At 42.4% G+C, this 22,614-nt stretch overlaps 1 protein-coding gene across 7 annotated transcripts in view; it reads left to right on the top strand.

Annotated features, from left to right (window-relative positions):
- TSPAN5 (tetraspanin 5) overlaps nt 1–22,614 on the top strand; it is a 137,636-nt gene that overhangs the window by 76,084 nt on the left and 38,938 nt on the right. For all 7 annotated transcript variants that reach the window (XM_038400669.2, XM_038400670.1, XM_043513665.1 and 4 more), the window contains one exon: nt 22,103–22,153. In XM_038400669.2, coding sequence (XP_038256597.1) covers nt 22,103–22,153 — 51 coding nt within the window. Of the gene's footprint in view, nt 1–22,102; nt 22,154–22,614 lie in introns of those variants that run through there.

Genomic DNA, 22,614 nt, shown 5'->3' with positions numbered 1-22,614 from the left:
CAGGGGTAACTATTTTTTCTTAAACTGGCCACCATTCACCAACATTAGATGTTTGAAACCAGGAATAAGGATGCTAGTGTCTGGTCACTTCTACTCTTTGATCACCTCTCTATGTGCTTTGTGGGATAATTGTCATAAGCCATGTAGCTGTTTGTGCAGGATTCGTGCTGACATACCCACAGCTGCAGTGATGGAGGACTAGGAACCTGCTTTTCTTTCTTCCTCATCACACAGTCTAATGTGGGATAGATCACAAGGTGTGGGGGAAAGCCAGGTATCTATTGTTTCTTTCATCCAGATATTCCAGTTCAAGGGAAGTCCACTTCTAAAAATTAAAAAGTAGAATGGAGGAGATTAATTACATTATTTTTTGCCAATGTTTCCCAGATCCTCATAGTGGCTGAAATACAGCATCTTGTGTAATTATAACAGAACCTCCCAGTCTGACCCATTTTCGAATAGATGTATCGTGTATGGAGAATCACACTGCCTTCTGATATTTGTTTTGTCTTCAGCATGGTTCTGTTTGGGGAACACTGCTCAAGCCTTTTACCTTGAACTTGATTAGTTACAAGCAACTGGCCCACAAAGCAGTGGGGAATCTGCCACAGGAGCTGGCCGCTTGCCACATCTTCATGGAACTGATTGAGCCTCTTCCATGTTTTTCCTGGAGTGGCTTTTGAGCTGAGTTGCTGCTTGCAGAGGAGCCCAATTTGACACTCTAATGTGTAGACAAACACGCACTGCCACATACCTGCCTCAATGTGTGGAAAACCTGATGGGGGCAGCCTCAATAGAAGGGAGAAGGAGAATGCATGCTGAGGGACGCGGGGCTGGCCCCACTCCCTCCAGAGTCTCTAGCCACGCCACTCATTAACCAGGTAGGTGAGGAGGGGAGCTGACTGTGGATCCCTGACTCGCTGCTTTCATAGATTTAAATCCTAGCCCAACCCATGTGGATCCTCGAACTCTGTCCACATATCTATTCAAGGAACACCATCATAGGGCCTAATCATGTCAGCCACACTATCAGAGGCTTGTTCACCTGCATATCTACCAATGTGATATATGCCATCATGTGCCAGCAATGCCCCTCTGCCATGTACATTGGCCAAACTGGACAGTCTCTACATAAAAGAATAAATGGACACAAATCAGACGTCAAGAATTATAACATTCAAAAACCAGTCGGAGAACGCCTCAGTTTCTTTGGTCACTCGATTACAGACCTAAAAGTGGCATTTCTTCAACAAAAAAAAACTTCAAAAACAGACTCCAACGAGAGACTGCTGAATTGGAATTAATTTGCAAACTGGATACAATTAACTTAGGCTTGAATAAAGACTGGGAATGGATGTGTCATTACACAAAGTAAAACTATTTCCCTATGTTTATTTCCCCCCACCTCCCCGCTCTCCTGCTGGTAATAGCTCACCTTACTTGATCACTCTTGTTACAGTGTGTATGGTAACACCCATTGTTTCATGTTCTCTGTGTATATAAATCTCCCCACTGTATTTTCCACTGAATGCATCCGATGAAGTGAGCTGGAGCTCAGGAAAGCTTATGCTCAAATTTGTTAGTCTCTCTAAGGTGCCACAAGTCCTCCTTTTCTTTTTGCGGATACAGACTAACATGGCTGCTACTCTGAAATCTTTTCTTACTCTGTTTCAGCCACCCCACCTCCCCACCCTATATTGGTAGCTTTGAAGCTGTGTTTTGCGGATGCTGCAGATCTGACAATTGCCTGTGTTGGGGTGAGGAAGGAATTTTTTCTTCCAATAGGGGCCAAATTGGCAGAGGCCCGGTGGATTTTTTCATCTTCTTTGCAGTATCCTGGAGGCACAATTATGTTAAAAAAAGGTATAAGAGTTAATTATCAAAGATAGTATTTGGTAGGGGTATTAATTTCTTGCAACTGCTGGCAGTTTCCAGTGCAGTTAATGGCAAAAAGCACCGTTCGCAGGAGTGAAAGACCTGGGATTTTGCTGGTGGGCCTTATGCTCAGGTGATGGGGAAAACTTCGTGGCCTTCACTGGTGGAGGTCCTCACCCTCCTGTACCCTCTGTCCCCCTTGTGTGGGTGAGGAGGGGTGGGTGATTGGACTTGGAAGAGCGAGCTGAGTCCTAAGAGGAAGGCTGAGGAGAGTGTACCCCATGTTATGGATTATATGGTAGGAGCTGTGTAACTCCTGCATTGGAGTCCTGTAGAATACCTGCTATGGGAGAGTCTGGGTGACAGGGAGTGCCTCTTTCTTAGGTTAAATTGTGAGCATTAAACTTGCTTTAAGAAAAAGATGCATAAGAGGAATAGAATGATACAATATTAAAGATTTCTAATCCATAGCCATACAGTCAGTGAGCCTGGAATAAACTTTTTTGTTATATAAATGTTTAGCAAAAAGAAAAGGAGTACTTGTGGCACCTTAGAGACTAACAAATTTATTTGAGCATAAGCTTTCGTGAGCTACAGCTCACTTCATCGGATGCATCCTAAGGTGCCACAAGTACTCCTTTTCTTTTTGCGAATACAGACTAACACGGCTGCTACTCTGAAACCTGTCATAAATGTTTAGGTGACTGTAAATATGGACACTATCTGCTGGTTGAGCTAACAATTCATACTGAAGTTAGACACCGATAGCAAATTATTTGAAGTTGTGGCTTTCCAATTCAGATCCGTTGTCCAGGTCAAGGTCATTACAAAGGAAGCACCATTAACTGGTTAAACATATTCTATTGTTTAGCCACAAGCTGATAGAGACAAGATGCTTCCTTCTCTCCCCTATATGTAAAGATAATGCCAACATTCAGGGGCTACAGGGCTTTCTAAAGTGAAGGTCTTGTGTTAAATTGCTAATATCTCCATCTGTGTAAATGAAATAGGAGCTTACCTGTAAATGCAAAGCAGTTGTTGGTAGTGCAGAGAAATAGGTTGTTGTCTGGCTGACATTTGCACCTCTTCCAGTAAGTAAGCTGTGTAACCTCAGAACGCCTCCTCAGTTCTGTAGGAGTGGAAGAATAAGGCTGTCTGAGTGCAGTCGTGTAGCAGAAGGTTCTTAGCAAGGCGGTGTCAGTCCCTTTCTGGCTTTGCTCCATTCAGTAAGCAATTTGTACTTGGCTTATCTTAACAATGCCATCTCCTTGTGTTGCCGAGATTTTCTCATACACTTGCCTTACTGATATGCATCAGCAGGAGGGGTTAGCTGCCAGCACTCATGTGAGCTAGAAAAATGTAATGTTATGTAGGAGGTAATGTAAATGCAACCATAAGGAATTACAATTTATGGAGATGACACATTTAGAACTAGGAATAAAAACAGTTAACAAAATAATTTGCTAACGGTGTCTAACTTCACTATGAATTGTTAGCTCAACCAGCAGATAGTGTCCATATTTACAGTCACCTAAACATTTATATAACAAAAAAGTTTATTCCAGGCTCACTGACTATATGGCAATGGATTAGAAATCTTTAATATTGTATCATTCTATTCCTCTTATGCATCTTTTTCTTAAAGCAAGTTTAATGCTCACAATTTAAATTGACACTATTGAAACTAGTCCTCTATTCATGCAACTGTTCCAACATGGATGGCAGCAGTGCAAGCTTCCCATAATGCCTTGTCGAATTGAGCAACTTTGGCCAGGGGCTCTGTAAGGGATGAACAGGGACTCTCTTGTCTCCACAGTTAGACAAGCCTTGGTCCCTCTGCTCAGAACGACAGATGAGTGGTGCTTCTGATGTGGACACATGTTCACTGTGATCAGCAGCCTCTTCCAACTAAGCCAACAAACAGCTGTTGGATAGCTGCTTTTATTCACTGTCAACTTGGGTTGGTTTTGTCTAGAGACCATCAAGTGAAAAAATGTGTAGCCATCCAGTTCACCCTCTTTCCAACATCACTTCACATTTGGCTGCCAGTGGAGTCGGCGCCTGTGGTGGGCCGCAGGAAATAACTCTGCGGGCCGCGGCCGCGTGTTTGAGACCGCGGGTGTAAACTGACAATACTGTACACAGAAACAACCTACAGACAAATCAAGCTGAACTTATAAATCAATACAGGTGACTTTAAAGCTTATTAAAATGTGTAGAATCTGTTTCTTCCCCCCTCAAGGTTGTGCTTCTGTTTGAGGCCCTTCTGTGTAATAAAGTTTGGCCTCCCTGCCTAGTTACTAAGGCACTAGACAAGGACTCAGGATACCTGAGTTCTGTTCCTGGTTCTGCCACTGGCCCCTGGAGTGACCTTGGGCAAGTCACTTCGCCTCTGTCTCAGTTTCCCCATCTGTAAAATGTCAAAAGTGATACTGATCCCTTTGTAAAGCGCTTTGAGATCTCCTGAGGAAAAGTGCTTTATAAGAACTAGGTATGATTAGTATTAATATCCAGTGATGATGGAAACAAAACACCCAGTGAATCAGTAATACCACTGTAGATAATATGGTTTTGCTGGAGGGAAGGTTCCTGTGTGATCTCTCATATTTTTGTTTACTGACTTTTCTTCTAGATCTTTAGAGCAATTTTTCTTTCAAATGAGACAAGAACAAGACAAAACTGTCATGGTCCAGGTCTGTTTATGAAAGTGGAGTTGTTTACTTAGAGTGGGCCTGTTCATTTAGCGTGACTCAGTCCCTGCTTTCTTCCTCCCATGCACTTGCTTACCAGTCCTAATAAATGGAGTGCTGAGCCTTGTCAGTTGAAATGACCCAATCTGTGGTGGCGGAGGTGGGTGGGATATGGCATTGGCTAATAGCAAAATGACTGAGTTATGCTGAGCCAAGTTCCCTGCAATGAAGTTGCTGCGCATTCTTCTCAGCACGCTTTAGTGTTGATACAGTACCTCTATAACTGCTTGTGGTTTCATGATCCTACACTCTGTGTCACGCCCCAACCCTTACACTTATGTCATAGCTAATGCAGTAATGTAAGTGCATATTCATTGGCAAGAAATAGGACTACTACCAGTTACTGCCAGCTAAGACCTTGGTGTACCAAATGCCTTAATTAGATGGTGGAGCTTGCTTTCACCTCTGTTCTTGATGGAGACATTGTGCAGGAGCTTTGTAAATTGTAGTGAAATTTTTTTGTAGGATCTGACTCCCATCACAGTTTGCAGTTTTATATAGAGTTGACAGTGGCCCCATAAAAAGAGCTTGTGATTGGGGTGCACATAAATAGCCCTCACTGAGGCAGGTAGAGAAGGAATTAACTGTGCTCATTAGACAGAAGAACAAGAATATAAAGAGTAGTCAAAGGAAGTCTCTCCCTCAAGTCAGGAAACTCCCAGGCACCAGCAGGAAGAAGGACCAGGGAAAATGCCTGTCTTGCAGTATTGCCCACCAGAGGTCCTCCTGTTTGCCCTCTTAGTCTGTTTCCTTTTTGGGGACAGAATGAAAAGTCCTGGTCCTGACCACCGCCCTTCCCTGTCTGTTGGACTAGTTGCAGAGAAATGCTGTAAGCTGAGCAGTACAGGATGCCATATCTTTTTCTTCGTTTCTCCTTTTTCTTCCCTCTTTCCTACCACTCTTGGCCATGGCTTGGGCTGTGCTCATACAGAGCTGTTTTCCTGCATATACCGGGCAACTTACAATTATTTTCAAATGTTTGTAAAAATATAAACTGATTTCAGGCAATGCGCCAGAGGTGGGCTGGCATGGATGAGGGAAAGAGACTGGATAGGAAATGTAGCAGGGCAGAGTTTGGCTTTTGGGTAGGAGCCACTACTGGGTAGGAGTAATGATAGACGGAGCAGCGCTCCCAAGTCTCCAGATGCAGGGGCCCAGGAGGAGTAGGAGACTGGTGGGGTAAGAGAAGGGACAAAAGGCTGGGGGAGCATAACGTGGGGCCTGGAAGTGGTGAAAGTTAAGGTTGGATAAGTGGTGTATTTTCGGTGGAGTGCTTGAGAGAGGGAGTTAGATACTTTAAAGGTTTGATGTCCAGGTTTTTTTTGTTTGGGTTTTTTGAAAGGAGTCTGGGTTTTTTGTACTGTAAGAACAATAGTGCTGTTAGGGAGTTTGGACTGCATAAAAGCATGGTTTTTTTTAACTTTCCCGCTTGTATTCTGCAAAGAGAGGTGTGTGCGTGAATACTGTATGTTTTCTAGAAAAAGATCTGTAATATCTTGGCTTCAAATAAAGTATGTGTTTTAGTACTAGGACTTGAATTTGGAATGTGATTCTAATGCTGTGAGCTTGGAAAGAGTTAGACTCATTTTAACTATGTTTTAAACTGTTGTTCATATGTCTGAGTGGAAAAAAATTGGACTCATTCAGAAATGCACCCTCCTTGTTCTGGTTTCCAATGCATTAGTTTGTGTTATGGCCAAGAAGAGAGGGATTTGAGCCTTTAGGGCATCACTAACCTACGATTAGTATTGCTTACAACACAGCATTGATTGCACCACCAATGAGCAATAAAATAAATACATGTAACATCTGTAACAGAAAACAGATGTCCTGCAAAACCAATCTGAATTAAATAGCTTCAAAAAGCAATAAGAGTAGCGACAACTGACTTTGCACTCAAAATTATGTTCGGCTGCCCATTCTATCTACAACCTACTGCAAGATTAACAAAAAATAAAAGAAGAAGAATAAACGAACAGCCACAGAGTTTTACATTAAAACTGATCTCATCCAGGTCTAATTAATTTTTCATTTGGGTGGATCAAACAAAAATATAGTCCTGTGAGAGGAGTTGCACAGCTTTCTCAGAGCATTTTCAGATATGTTTTTCTAGTTTGGGTTACTGTACAATGTCAGCTGTGCCTTTGATTCAGCTGAACTAAAAATGTGTGAAAAATTGAGTAAGGTGATTCTTATTGGCTGCATCTGGGGGAGAATCCATCAAAAGTATCACGGAAATAATTATTTGGAAAATATATATTAATCTTTAAAAATGTATATTTAAAATGAAAATAGAGAATAGATTTAACATCTGAAAGCCTGTTTTACATCTATAGATGGCTGCCTCTGATGTGAATCAAATCAGGTAGCAATCACCCTGGTATCTTCCTTCACTAATCATATTGCTTGGCGCTTTCTTGCTGGCAGTGGCTCAAGGGAAAACAATTAATGGGTTCTAAGCCAACATTTTTCATAAGTATTACAGTACATCTGTAAATTTATATGAACATATAATGTATGCTCTCAGCAGTTTGCTTTCCCATGGTGACCCTCTGTGGTTAACCAGCTTTAAATGAAATCCTGTGCCGGCTGGTGCTGAGAATGGAAAAGTTATGGGAGAGGAGGGAGGCAGGTTCTTGGCTCTAACCCCGCTTATTCCCTTTATATGGTGTTTTAGCCCAGATGAAAGCTGCTATACTGATTGGATAGGCAAGTGAGCTGCCTTCTCAGTCATCTTTCAAGCTGTGCTTTTCACTTTGTTGGCTGACCCCAAAATTTCCCACAATTGGAAATTTAAATCAATAAAAATTGGGGGGGGGAAGGGGAGGGAAGCTTAAAAATAAAAAAAAGCTTGATTGTCAAAATTGTAAAATAAAAATCAAATTTTGCGAAGGTCTATGAATAATGATATTCTATGATTCTATGAACTAAGTTTTCTAAATTACAAATTGTATTTCAATTCAGGTTTAGTCAAAATAGTCTTCCTCTTGGAGGATGACTTAAAGAAACCTGAAATGAATGCCTGTGTTTCATATCAGTTCAGGATTGACCAAAAAAAAAAAAAAGTCTAATATAAAAAAAAAATTATTCTTGGAAAAAAAATTATAGGAAGAATTTAATCAGTGTCCCGCCTTTTAAATATTTCTCTAGTGTAAATTGTAGCTTTGAATGTGCCATAGCACAGGCAAGAGAAATATTGCTTTGGGAAGGATTGTCTTAGAGCAGTAGTACATTTTAGAGTCAGTTTAGTGACTTGTAACAACTTAAAGGGACACTGCCAAGGTTCAGAAGGTCCATGTTTTACTGATGGTACTTCAAAAAGTTGCATATTCTCCTTCATGCAGTCATGATCCATGAAAAATGTTTTTTTTTCTTAGAACAAACCAATCCCACCAAGCAATGCCAGAGTCTGTAAAGTGACTGTACAAAAACCCAGAGGACTGAGTGTTTGAAGATGCAACTATGTACATTGCTCTTACTCATTTTATGTCTGTTTCATTCATGTGCCTAGGATATAGAGTGAAATCGTGCTCTCTGGAGGGCTTAGAGTACATCGTAGACAGTCACAGAAAGAGAGAACCCAGTGTGCATGAAAGCAGTCTAAAATGCTGTGGTTATGACTGTATCTACATGTACAGCGCTACAGCGGCGTGGCTTTACCAATATAGCTGCACTGCTGCAGCGTGTCTGGTGAAGATGCTTTGTGCTGACGGGAGAGAGCTCTTCCGTTGGCATAAAAAACCCACTCCTGCGGGTGGCATAAGCTATGCTGGCGGGAGAGTTTCTCCCCGTCGTAGTGCTGTGCACACTAGTGCTTATGTCGGTGTAACTTGTGTGAATCAGAGGGGTGGAATATTCACACCCCTGAGCGACATAAACTTGTCTGACATAGTGACCATTTTGGGCCTACTAGCCCCAACAGTTTTGCTTTAAAAGGCTGTAATAAGAAGTTTTTGTCAGTACTCATAGCCAAGAAGTTCATGCACACATAGTAGAGATGGATCCAAAAACACCTGTATTTTGAGGAAGTTTTAATCTGAGTCAAAACTTTACAGCTCTGGTTTGTTTCTATTATATAGGAATGTGTGCATTCTATTGTTATTGTAAGTGTGTAAAATGAAGCAACTGCATACAGGAATGATTTGTCAAGCCTGTTTTATTTTTTATAAATCTTCCTCACACAGAACATATTGGCATTCAGTGGTATGTGATGATGGTATATTACCTAACCCCTTTACTATTTAGTCTGCAGCTGTGATGCTTTTGGTGGTAGTCTGTTCTAAATTCTTTGTTTTAATAAGTGTCAACTGAAATTTAAAAAAATGGTGTGTGAAGTAGTAAGTGATCAATCTGCATTTGTGCTTACAATGTACAACTATTTTAGTTTTGTACTATTATTTACCATGTTACTTTTTAAACTATATGTGCAGCTTTGTAAAGTGCTGTACCCCTCACAACAAAGAAATGATCATATCTGAGTGCTTTGTTTCTCCTGCTAGCCAACAAAATTAATAACAGTTAGAGAAGGATGTATGTAACTTCAAATGTTTATTGTTCAACCCACCTCTGAAAACACTGAAGTGCTAGGAAGGGGATTATTGCTTATGAAAGTATCTAAATGTGAATTAATACTGAGAGAAGAATAGAGAGATTATAGAATAAAGTATATAGCATTAGTCTTTATTGTGTTAATTTTGTTCATTGCATGTAAACAGTTAAGGACAGTGAAATGATAAAGTATTGTTACGTGCTGTCTAATTATTCTCAAGTAATTGATTTACTAGAGAGAAATTTGAATGTAGTTTTTGCTTTACATTGACATTAATGAGTGGAAGGCTGAGGATTGTAAAGTTAATCTTGTAGAAAGTGTTGCACCACTGTTGTATGATGCCAAATATTATATTTTAAAGGACTTTCTAAATATTTGTTCTCCCTAACCTGCTCTTTAAAAATTTGACAACAAGGTTTTCAGTGGGTCTGCCTCCAAAAAAGGAATATTGAAGACACATTGGGTCTGATTCTCTGCCACCATGCACTTTCTGTAGACATTTTGCACAGGTCTAAATGGCTATACAAGATACAAGGCAAGAGAGAAATGGGCCTCTTTCCTCTAAAATATCCAGAGTAATTTGTAGACAGAGGGTAAAATTCTGCTGTTTTAGGCTGGTATGGATCCAGAGTAGTTCTTGTGGCTGAAGTGAAGTTGGTTGACGCTTGACTGAAAGCAGAATATTTCTCTTTCTCTCTCAAATGTGAGTGGAGAGAATTCTGCTGACTGGCTTGGATGTAAATGGAGGCAGAATTGATCACACAAGGTGGGGGATATTTGTGTAAGAGTTGTGGGAAATACGCTGGTTTTTGGTTGGCATGTTTATCGTGACTAGAGTATTTTGTGTATACGTTCACATCTCTTTGCTGGATGTTTTGGTTTTGTAGTTGTCAACTGAAAACTCCAAACCAATCCCAAAGTGATCCCTGGAGAAACTCACTGGTTTCATGATGAAACCCCATTCTTCTGTCACAGGCTTTCATTTTATTTTTAGCATCCTTGTGTAGTTTATCACCACAGTATCTCCGTCCTTGTGGTGGTCTGGGCATTGATCGTTTCCTCTGGTAGGCCCGTGCTCTTGTTTCAGTTGCCTTTGAGAGGGAAGGGTACAGAGATTTCTGTTTTGGGGAGTCGAGGGGAGGATCAATATATACATATTCTAATCCTCTGTTAAGGTCTTCAACGAATAGGCTGTGCTTGTCTTTTCCTACCAACAATAGGTCAACTCGGCCAGTCCCCTGCACTCAAGGCAGGACTGCATAATAACTAGATCATTCCTGACAAGTGTTTGTCAGATCTATTCTTTAAAACATCCAATGACAGAGATTCCACAACCTCTCTAGGCAATCTGTACCAGTGCTTAACCACTCTGACAATTAGGAAGTTTTTCCTAATGTCCAACTCATAGCTCTTACTATAGGCTGGGGGTTGTGATGTTGCAGGCTACAGTATGGTATGGGTTTCTTTTGACTTAACTGGTATATATCCTTCTGTTAGTCACTTTTTGCAACTAATGACAATATTTTCCCATAATAAGCCTCAACTCCAGTCAAAGGGCCAATATCTCAAGTGGTAAATCTAATTAAAGTCTATGGACCTATGGTAATTTACTGCTGCGGATCTGGTCCAAAATACGCATGTGCATACTGCTTATTAAACTATTTTATTTATGTTTACCTTTTCACACTTCTGTACAGAGCAACATTGAACTGCACACAAAATACAGCATTTACCAAAGCTTTTCAATGGTTTTTGCCATTTCCAAATGCAATAATATGGATTTTTTTTATGAATAGTTTTATCCTTCAGTCATATTGTTTGTTTTTCTGCTGTTTAATTCTCCTTGCAAGAATGGGGTCTTTCCCTCCTTCCTTGCCTTACCAAAGTGATGTATTTTTTAAGCATCATCTGTGTGCTCATTGTGCAGTTTTATCCCTTCAAGTTTCAAAGAAAGCCAGTTTAAGCCACAAGGACTTAGTACAACTTTCTTATGCAAACTGTATAAAGTTAGAAAAACAGCAGAGTTAGTTGTAACTCGTATGTACTTTCTGGCTCATTAGTAGAAGCATCACAGAGGAGATTATACTCTGAGCAATTGGTATTTCATATTCTGGTTTGATTTAGAATGCTTAAACATAATCTGTTATTAGAGATGGAGCCCAAACCAAAATCCGAGATCTGGTTTCAGATCAGAGTTCACAGCTTGAACCAATCTTCATAATAGGACAAATCCAAACACCCTGAACTTTGGGAAAGTTCAGATTTGGATCTGGAATTTGAAACTCCATGTTTAGAAACGCTTGTAGCCGGTGTCTTGGTTCTGCCTCTTGGACAGATCCAGTGTTTGGATCTAGGGTTTTGATTCAAACCCCTGTTTAATAATTGTATCCAGTTCATACTGCTGAAACATCTGATTCTTGGTCTACAGTTCCAATTTCTACCTTTCAGTTATCTAGCAAATGGCACATCCCAGATTTAGCGTAGGTTAGAATTGCAGTCTCAACACTTCAGTCTAAAAAAGAACAATTTAATTTCTACTAGCTCCTTCCTGTGTGATTATATTGTTTGGCCCAGGTCTGGAAAGAATGTAACATCCTTCAAAACTTGAAGGCTCATTGTTAAAATAAAAATAATTTATAAAAAAAAATAACCCCTTACTCTGAGTTATAAACAGCTGAGCTTGACATCTAAGTAATTTTAAAAATTTAAACTTATTTCTCACTATTAATGTTTGCTTTTGTATGTTACACAGTTTGGATTCTGCAACTAAGCTGGTCAATTTCATGCTGCTCTCCTAAGCCGCTTCAGTTCCTTGTTCTCCTGCATTCACTCAATGCTGTTGTGTTTTGTGTTCCTAACAGTGTAAGGAAAATTTTAAATTGGAAAAATAAATAGAAAAATAAATCACGAAACAAATCTTTGTTTTGTACTTATGCCCCTGGGGATAGAGCTTTCTGGCCACAAAGCTGCATGCACACTTAGGCCCTGATTTAGATTGCAAATAATATGGTACAGACTAAAACACAAGAACAAAAAGGGAGTATTGGAGGGAGTAACCAAAGATTGGATACCTTGAAGCTCAGAGCCTCAGTATCTCTGTATGGTTCCACATGATATTAATCAGCAGCAGTAGTGGCCCTGTGTGACACGGATTATAAACCATAGTGGATCCTCTCCCTGTTGAAATAGAGGAAAAGCAAAAAAATCGAGATTGTTTGTGGAAGATGAAGTAGAAACATTTGACAACAAAAGAGGACTGACAAAACAGGTAGGGTGCACTGAGAACTTGATGAACTTAAAAGTTACAGTGAAGAAAATCAGGACATCTTTTTTTTTTAAATATAAGATTATTAAAGCACATATGGTTATTGGAAGAATATGTGAAAGAGCACCATGTAACAGTAAGGAATTTTAAGGGTGCTTTGGCTTGGCAAGGGGAAAGAACCAGAAGGGGAAGAGACCTAGTGGTTTTCAGCAAGTCAGTAGTGAAGTTCTAGACACTGATGCAGAGAAGGCCCCTTCCTCCATATGGAAAAAAGTTAAAAAATCCATATGAGGAGTCAGTATTGGGTGTGCAACTGATCTCAGATGTAGAAAGTGCCCTATTGCTCTCAAAGGAGTGTGTCTATCTGATAAGCAGGTGCTAGGAGGAGGCTGACCAGGTTGGGGGAGGGCAGAGGGTGTCCTTGTGGAGTATAGACCGCCATGCCATTCCCCCAGACTTCCTGTCATGGCTGCCAGAGTGGTCTTTGGAGCCTGTTGTTGCAGAGGCTAGAGCTGTCTGTCTTGGGGAATTTCAGCATCCATGTGAATGACAGCTCTCCCGGGTTAGTCACAGCCACTGTGGTAAATATGATCATCCCAGATGGTTCCTAGCTCTGCTTACAGCTGAGGAGGTGACACTTTGAATCTGATCTAACACCTAGCCCTGGTCTGCATTAGGCGTTGAGGTTGAATTTAGCAGCGTTAAATCGATTTAACCCTGCACTTGTCCATATGACGAAGCCCTATTTTTTGACTTAAAGGGCTCTTAAAATCGATTTCCTTACTCCACCCCCGACAAGGGAATTAGCGCTGAAATCAGTTTTGCTGGGTCGAATTTGGGGTGCTGTGGATGCAATTAGACAGTATTGGCCTCCGGGAGCTATCCCAGAGTGCTCCATTTTGACCACTCTGGATAGCACTCTCAACTCAGATGCACTGACCAGGTAGACGGGAAAAGGCCTGCGAACTTTTGAATTTCAATTTCCTGTTTGGCCAGTGTGGCAAGCTGCTGGTGACCATGCAGAGCTCATCAGCAGAGGTGACCATGATGGAGTCCCAGAATCGCAAAAGAGCTCCAGCATGGACTGAATGGGAGGTACGGGATCTGATCGCTGTATGGGGAGAGGAATCCGTGCTATCAGAACTACGTTCCAGTTTTTGAAATGCCAAAACATTTGTGAAAATCTCCCAGGGCATGAAGGACAGAGGCCATAAGAGGGACCCAAAGCAGAGCCGTGTGAAACTTAAGGAGCTGAGGCAAGCCTACCAGAAAACCAGAGAGGCGAACGGCCGCTCCGGGTCAGAGCCCCAAACATGCCGCTTCTATGATGAACTGCATGCCATTTTAGGGGGTTCAGCCACCACTACCCCAACCGTGTTGTTTGACTCCTTCAATGGAGATGGAGGCAACACGGAAGCAGGTTTTGGGGATGAGGAAGACGATGATGATGAGGTTGTAGATAGCTCACAGCAAACAAGCGGAGAAACCGGTTTTCCCAACAGCCAGGAACTGTTTCTCACCCTGGTCCTGGAGCCAGTACCCCCCGAACCCACCCAAGGCTGCCTCCCGGACCGGCCAGGTGAAGAAGGGACCTCTGGTGAGTGTATCTTTTAAAATACTATACAAGGTTTAAAAGCCAGCATGTTTAATGATTAATTTGCCCTGGCATTCGTGGCTTTCCTGGATATACTCCCAAAGCCTTTGCAAAAGGTTTCTGGGGAGGGCAACCTTATTCCATCCACCATGGTAGGACACTTTACCACTCCAGGCCAGTAGCACGTACTCGGGAATCATTGTAGAACAAAGCATTGCAGTGCATGTTTGCTGGCGTTCAAACAACATCCGTTCTTTATCTCTGTGTTATCCTCAGGAGAGTGATCTCATTCATGGTCACCTGCTTGAAATAGGGTGCTTTTCTTAAGGGGACATTCAGAGGTGCCCGTTCCTGCTGGGCTGTTTGCTTATGGCTGAACAGAAATGTTCCCCGCTGTTAGCCACGTGGTGGGGGGAGGCAAAATGCGACCTTGTAACGAAAGCACATGTGCTATGTATGTAATGTTAACAGCAAGGTTTACTGTGAAAGAGTGTACCCATTGTTCTATAAAATGTGTCTTTTTAAATACCACTGTCCTTTTTTTTTTTTTTCTCCACCAGCTGCATGTGTTTCAAGGATCACAGGAACTTCTCCTTTCCAGAGGCTAGCGAAGATTAGAAGGTGAAAAAAACGCACTCATAATTAAATGTTCTCTGAACTTGTGCTGTCCTCCCACACTGACAGAGCACAAATGAATGCATGGAGGCAGACAATGTCAGAGTGCAGGAAAGCACAAAATGACCGGGAGGAGAGGTGGCGGGCTGAAGAGAGTAAGTGGCGGGCTGAAGAGAGTGCTGAAGCTGAAAGGTGGCGGCAGCGTGACGAGAGGAGGCAGGATTCAATGCTGAGGCTGCTGGAAGATCAAACTAATATGCTCCAGCGTATGGTTGAGCTGCAGGAAAGGCAGCAGGAGCACAGACCGCCGCTACAGCCCGTGTAACCAACCGCCCTCCTCCCCAAGTTCCATAGCCTCCTCACTCATACGCCCAAGAATGCGGTGGGGGGGCCTCCGGCCACCCAGCCACTCCACCCCAGAGGATTGACCAAGTAACAGAAGGCTGGCATTCAATACGTTTTAAACTTTTAAAGTGCTTTGTGGCCTTGTCCTTCCCTCCTCCACCACCCCTCCTGGGCTACCCTGGTAATTATCCCCCTATTTGTGTTATGAATTAATAAAGAATGCATGAATGTGAAGCAACAATTACTTTATTACTTCTTCAAGCGGTGATCGAAGGGAGGTGGGGAGGGTGGTTAGCTTACAGGGAAGTAGAGTAAATCAAAGGGCGGGGGGTTTCATCAAGGAGAAACAAACAGAACTTCCACACTGTAGCCTGGCCAGTCATGAAACTGGTTTTCAGAGCTTCTCTGATGCGCACCGCACCCTCTTGTGCTCTTCTAACTGCCCTGGTGTCTGGCTGTGCGTAACCAGCAGCCAGGCGATTTGCCTCAACCTCTCATCCCTCCATAAACGTCTCCCCCTTACTCTCACAAATATTGTGGAGCGCACAGCAAGCAGTAATAGCAGTGGGAATATTGGTTTCACTGAGGTCTAACCGAGTCAGTAAACTGTGCGAGCGTGCTTTTAAACATCCAAATGCACGTTCTACCACCATTCTGCCCTTGCTCAAACTATAGTTGAACAGCTCCTGACTACTCTTCAGGCTGCCTATGTATGGCTTCATGAGCCATGGCATTAAGGGGTAGGCTGGGTCCCCAAGGATAACTATAGGCATTTCAACATCCCCAATGGTTATTTTCTGGTTTGGGAAGAAAGTCCCTTCCTGCAGCTTTTGAAACAGACTAGAGTTCCTGAAGATGCGAGCGTCATGTACCTTTCCCTGCCATCCCATGTTGATGAAATATCCCTTGTGATCCACCGGTGCTTGCAGCACTATTGAAAAGTACCCCTTGCGGTTTATGTACTCGCTGATTTGGTGTTCCGGTGCCAAGATAGGGATATGGGTTCCATCTATGGCCCCACCACAGTTAGGGAATCCCATTGCAGCAGAGCCATCCAGTATGACCTGCACATTTCCCAGGGTCACTACCCTTGATATCAGCAGATCTTTGATTGCATTGGCTACTTGCATCACAGCAGCCCCCACAGTAGATTTGCCCACTCCAAATTGATTCCCGACTGACTGGTGGCTGTCTGGCATTGCAAGCTTCCACAGGGCTATTGCCACTCGCTTCTCAACTGTGAGGGCTGCTCTCATCTTGGTATTCTTGCACCTCAGGGCAGGGGAAAGCAAGTCACAAAGTTCCATGAAAGTGCCCTTACGCATGCGAAAGTTTCGGAGTCACTGGGAATCGTCCCAGACCTGCAACACCGTGTGGTCCCACCAGCCTGTGCTTGTTTCCCTGGCCCAGAATTGGCGTTCCATCGCATGAGCCTGCCCCATTAGCACCATCATGCCCACATTGCCAGGGCACGTGCTTTGAGAGAAGTCTGTGTCCATGTCCTCATCACTCTCGTTACCACGCTGACGTCGCCTACTCGCTCGGTTTCGCTTTGCCAGGTTCTGGTGCCGCATATACTGCTGGATAATGTGTGTGGTGTTTAATGTGCTCCTAATTGCCAAAGTGATCTGAGCGGGCTCCATGCTTGCCGTGGTATGGTGTCTGCACAGAAAAAAGGTGTGGAACGATTGTCTGTTGTTGCCCTGACAGAGGGTGGGGGCGACTGACGACATGGCTTAGAGGGTTGGCTTACAGGGAATTAAAATCAATAAAGGGGGTGGCTTTGCGAGAAACCGAATGGCCGCCTCAAGGATAGAACTCAAAACCTCAAGGATAGAACTCAGAACTGGGTTTAGCAGGCCGTTGATTTCACAGAGGGAGGGAGGGAGGAGAAAATGAATACAAAACAAATCTGGTCTATTTCTTGTTTTGAGCCACTTCATCTATCCTTATACATCTTGCTGGCAGCAGACTGTGCAGTACAACCGCTAGCCATCGTCACCTCCTGGGTGCTCGGCAGAAGACAGTGCAATATGACTGCTGGCCATCATCTTCTGCTGGCTGCAGATTAAAGGACAGTGCACTGCTGGTAGGACTCAATCGCCATGAGATGAAACAAGGGAAATGACCTGGCTGAGTCACTCCCATGTTTGCCCAGGCGCTCAGTTAAAAGAACACCCAGGACTACGTCGACGACGGCTGCCAGTCATACTGCACTGTCTGCTGCCAAAAGGCAATAAACTGCTGCTGTGTAGCAATGCAGTACCACGTCTGCCAGCATCCAGGAGACATACGGTGACAGCTGAGCAGGCTCCATGCTTGCCGTGGTATGGCGCCTACACAGGTAACTCAAGAAAAAAGGCGCAAAACTATTGTTCTGCCCTTGCTTTTACGGAGGAAGGGAACGGGGGCCTGACAATATGTACCCAGAACCACCCGTGACAATGTTTTAGCCTCATCAGGCACTGGGATTTCTACCCAGAATTCAAATGGGTGGTGGAGACTGCGGGAACTGTGGGATAGCTACCCACAGTACAAAGCTCCGGAAGTCGACGGTTGCCTCGGTACTGTGGACACAGTCCGCCGACTACATGCACTTAGAGCATTTGTGTGGGGACACACACACTCGACTGTATAAAAACTCTTTCTACAAAACCGACTTCTATAAATTCGACCTAATTTCGTAGTGTAGACATACACTTGTGTGTGTTTGGTGGTGATGGGGTGTAGACAGCAGACAATTAGTTATGGTCTAACCATCGTCTCTTCCAGATGGAAGACGGAGCTTTCCCTCTTGCCTGTCAGGGCACTGGAAGTGGTGTGATGATGATATTTCTGTGATTAATGGATCCTGTTGGATTCCAGAATTCTTGGGGATAATGCTCTCTTGTCATTGGGCCAAGGCAGGTTTAAGGCCTGATGTATTGTGTCCCATCACGGCTTGAAATGTGAGCCGTATATCTAAAAGTTGTCAGGTAACTTAAATTCTGTTAGCTAACGTCTCTCTGGTTATCTATCTGGAATTAAGACTTAATCTCTCCATTCCCAAGTAGGTACTTATTTAAAAAAAAAAAAAAAAAAAAAAAACGAGAGAGAGAGAGAGAGAGAAGAGAGAGTTTTTTTGTTTATTGTAGGTGCACATGTAAATCAAGTTTTCCATGTGCCCCTTATGCAAACATAGGGCATAGTACCAACTTCTCTTGTTTGCGTGGAACATGAGTAAAGTGCTAGTGTCTGTGTCTCTTGATAGTAATTACGTACAGTCGGACCTGATTCTGCAGCCCTATGCACGAAGCTCCCTTGACTTTAACTGGAGTCAAGCACGTATAAGGGCAAGAGCGCTAAACCTTTAGGGCAAGAGATACTGATTTTTAAAACCAAACATATGGATATAATCTGGAGGACATTTGCTAATGATACAACTTTAACGGTATGTAAAATTTTGGGCCTGAAGTATTTGACAGTGTGCCTTTCTGAAAACATGGCTAAGTTTTGAGTATTTTGGTTAATATTAGGTTAACGTTTTATAGAAATTCTCATGGCACATAACTAAAATAACCTCTTTCAAAAATGCATAGAAGTAAGAAGTGAACTCACTACGAAGCTGTTGAGTTCAGTGCTGGGGAATCCCCTCAGTTTCCCCTCTCCCCTTTTCCTAGATAGATAAATTTATTTTCTTGGCATGGGTTTGGAAAGAAAAATCATTAGTATGCTAAGTTGTTTATACAGATCTTAAGAGAAAATATACTGAATGCCAAAAAAAAAAAAAACTATGAACAAGATCAGTTTATTGCAGAGAAACCACAAAGAAAATCAGTTTGCCATTCAAGTAACATTCTATTGCGTGGCCCCAAGCCAGTGCATATATACTTGGCTCTGTAGCTGAACTCTTTTTAAAGCCAGAGGAGAAAATCACACACATGCATGTCCCCCCACCCCCCTTTTCTTTCTATATTAGAGGCTCTGCTTGGTTACATTGCAATGGTCTAGATCTCTCCTGCCCTAAAGATGTTGGTTAGGTATTTAAAAAGTGCTCTCTCACTGCATGCTGGAGTGGTGTATATTAGTGAGTTGTAGATTTAATAATTTGACAAGCATTATCTTACATTGCAGTTAATCCTGCTACACGGTACCATTTAGTAAGCAGGCAGTGTGGGGAGAGATGTTTAATATGCCCATTCTGTTTATCTGATAGATCATTTACAGGAGTTTCAACTCTGAACCCTACAATATCTTTTGGGTAACAGCACACTTCATTTAATTCACAAAGTCAATTCCTACCATGACACTTCTTAATTGAAATAGATTTTACAGTGGATGTTGCATGGAGTCCTAGCTGCCCCTTCATCTTTCCTTCCTGGCAGGAAAACATTGTCAGGATTACTTGTCTTTAGAGCTTGGTACTCGATGACTTCTTGAAAGTAACTTTGCAGGTATATGTACAAAAAATGGCAAATGTTTAGGGTATTATGTCGTAGTACACAGCCATTTTCCCTTTTTATTCAGGGGCATAGGAAAGTAGTTAAAGTTTAGTAGGGTTGGGGGACTCGGTGGATCAGGGAATTGGTATATAGAGCCTTTTGTCTCTGGGTTATTGATTTGTAACCCACCCAATTCAAACTGGCTTTGAATTTCACCAGTGGGCAGGTCTCTAATATTGCAAAAAAATCTACCACCCATGCCACTAACTGGAACCCTTGTTGACAGCCTCAACAGAGGGGCCAAGGACTAAAATGTACTTGAAGGAGCAGCACCTCTTCTGGTGTAAATTGGCATAGCTCCATGCACTTCAGTTGAGCCACATTGACTTATAACATTTGAGGATCTGGTGTGAAGTGCATAACCCGAAATGCTACTAGAGTGACCCCTATAGGACAAATCCAGTCATGCTGACCAGGTGTGGAGAAAGCTTGCTATACCACTGTCTGTTGTATCAGTTCTGTGGAGAAACAGAGGACTTCAGTCTCCAAATTTGTCTCAGTCTGGCTTCTTCAATTGAGAAGGTTGACCAGTGGTGGTGATGGGATTTCTCTGTGACTGTGGGACCTATTTCCTTTCACCCCTTAGATCATATATCCAGTCAGCGTCCCCTGATTGCTTAGGTGCTTTTTCTGAGCAGTCTCTGTGTGCCCTCTGGTTCCCTCATTTTAAGTTGGACCTATATTCCCTTCCTGTTTTCATTCTGTATTGCAACTGTAATTAGTTGATCCTTGCGGTTTTTGTTCTATTTTGCTTTTATTGTAGTCTTCCTCTTCCTTACTTTTGTTGAAGGGTAGCTGTGTGTGTTTCTTTTGGGTGAAGTCCCTTTGGGGCCCCACCCACGTTTACAGGGATCTCCTGACATCGGCCTCCAGCCATTGCAGAGAGGTCAAATAGACTGACTCCTAGCATGAGAATTACATTTGCAAATAAAGTTAGAGTTTAGTAGCTGTCATGTGAGGGAGTTATATCAATAACTTTAATGCAGGGGTTGGCAACCTTCGGCACGCAGCCTCAGGGTAATCTGCTGGCGGGCCACGAGACATTTTGTTTTCATTGACCATCTGCAGGCATAGCCCCCTGCAGCTCCCAGTGGCCGCGGTTTGCCGTTCCCAGCCAATGGGATATGTGAGAAGCGGTGCGGGCTTCAGGGTCAACCTGGAGTCTCCGGGATGACCAAAGAAGCTGGTATGCATGTGTCGCTGGGCCATAGCAGCCAAACATACACTTCAACTGAACTAGTAATATGCTTGGAAACCATAGAACATCAGTAAAACAACATTTTCCTATTGCCAAGGAGGAGTGATTGTAGTGATTACAATTCATTGTCCCTAGAATTGTTATTTCTAAGTAGTTCTTTTGCTCATTGTTTATTAGCTGTTATTTTGTGTGTTTGTTTATATTAAAGCCTCAACTTTTTGACTGTTGCACAATCCTAAAGCAACATGACACTTGTTAATCTTATGGGCAAATACAGTACTGAAGATAAGCTATGGAACAAGAATTCCTTAGATGGTCAAATGTCTCCTGAAGTCAGGAAGATTGTGATGTAATCAGTGGTAAATAGTCACTCAAAATTTGTCAGCCTTGACTCAGTTTCCATTAACTTGGACCAGTTTTGTGGTTTGAGTTAGTATTATATAAAACCTCATCCGTCTCAATAGACTTTAGTTCTGGCATTCATACAAACCCAGAACTTGAAAGATGTTTAAATCATGTGAAGCAAAACTGGAAGAAAGTTTTTGCAAAACTCTTTGAACCAAAACCGCAAGTATAGCTCAGCTCTGCAAGTTCTACTTGAGAAAGGAAACAAGTGCATATTTTGGGAATGCAAGATTTAGTCATTTATTAATTTAATTTATTGAATGTTTTCTGAATGCAGAAAGAGAGAGATCAATAGTTTTAAAATATGCTGTGCCATTCAAAGATATGGTGTACTATTGGCTGCATGGCGTACTGAAGTAGCTTGTTCATCGTGAAATATGAAAGCAACCAATAAACAGAAAGCTATAAAATTATGTTTGTTTTAGGATTATCTCTAGTAGTTTTTTCTGATGACAGTTCTCGTCTAAAAATGTACCCATTGATAGGCCATTATGTGGGCAACATAACTATATCTTGTAATGAATATGGATTTTAGTGCTTCCTCCTAGCCGAATTTCTCTTATTGTGCATTGCAAGGAAAGCGACTCTGTACAGCTGACTGGCAAAATGAGGATGGTATATTGTGTTGTCCTGCTGCAGACCTTGGCTTATGCGAGGCTTGGGAGATATTTCTTTGAGCTGGTTTGTGGAGTGGTTGGGGAGGTGACATTCATGGCATCTGAGATGTGTATGTGGGAAAGCATTAAGCTGGCTGTGCCGCTTTAGGGATCTTCCCCCTTATCCTGCTGTTCTCTGGCTGTTGGCTGTGCTAGGGAAGCAGACTTTCATTCTCTAACTTTAATTGTGGAATTGTAGGAGAAGCTGTTGTATTCGGGCGCTGACAGCACAGGAAAAATCTTGACATGGCTGTTAGAGGTACAGAGGTTCCCAGACAGAGGGGTGAAGATGAAGGGGCAACTGATGTATGAAATATTTGTAACAGTCAATTCACAGTTCTTACCTCAATTTCCTCTTGTTTCTTTCAGTTTCTCGGCATAGCATTTCTTGGAATTGGATTGTGGGCATGGAATGAAAAAGTAAGTTGAATATAACACAAACTCAGTGTTTTTTTTCTTAGTGACCGACTGACTAGCTATATATTACACATGCTACCCATTCACACACTGTCAGTACTGGAGAGAAAATCAGACCCATTGTCAAATGAAACTTTAGTTTGCCTCACCTAGAAGGAGACCTCGGCATCTTTCGGGAGGCTGCTTTGGCGAGAAAGCTCAACTGACAGATGCACACAGAATAGCCACTGCAGCGCATACATGGAAAGTACAGCATAGAGCTCTCAATGGTAGGCAATGTTAGTATGATAGTGTACACTCATAAAGGGAGGCAAACCAAATGAAAGTGAGTGTTTCTGTTTTTGCCTCTGAATTTACAACACTACTGGTAGCTGTGGCTTAAATTAGTTTACATGCTTACAAAAAAATAAGCACAAGACTGACTGAGCTATAGTATCCCTTCAGTTATTTTTTAAAATAAATAA

Source organism: Dermochelys coriacea, chromosome 4 (assembly GCF_009764565.3).
Source record: "Dermochelys coriacea isolate rDerCor1 chromosome 4, rDerCor1.pri.v4, whole genome shotgun sequence".
Taxonomy (NCBI): Eukaryota; Metazoa; Chordata; order Testudines; family Dermochelyidae; genus Dermochelys; species Dermochelys coriacea.
The sequence above is the reverse complement of the archived record's forward strand: the minus strand, read 5'-3'. Positions and strand labels throughout refer to the sequence as shown.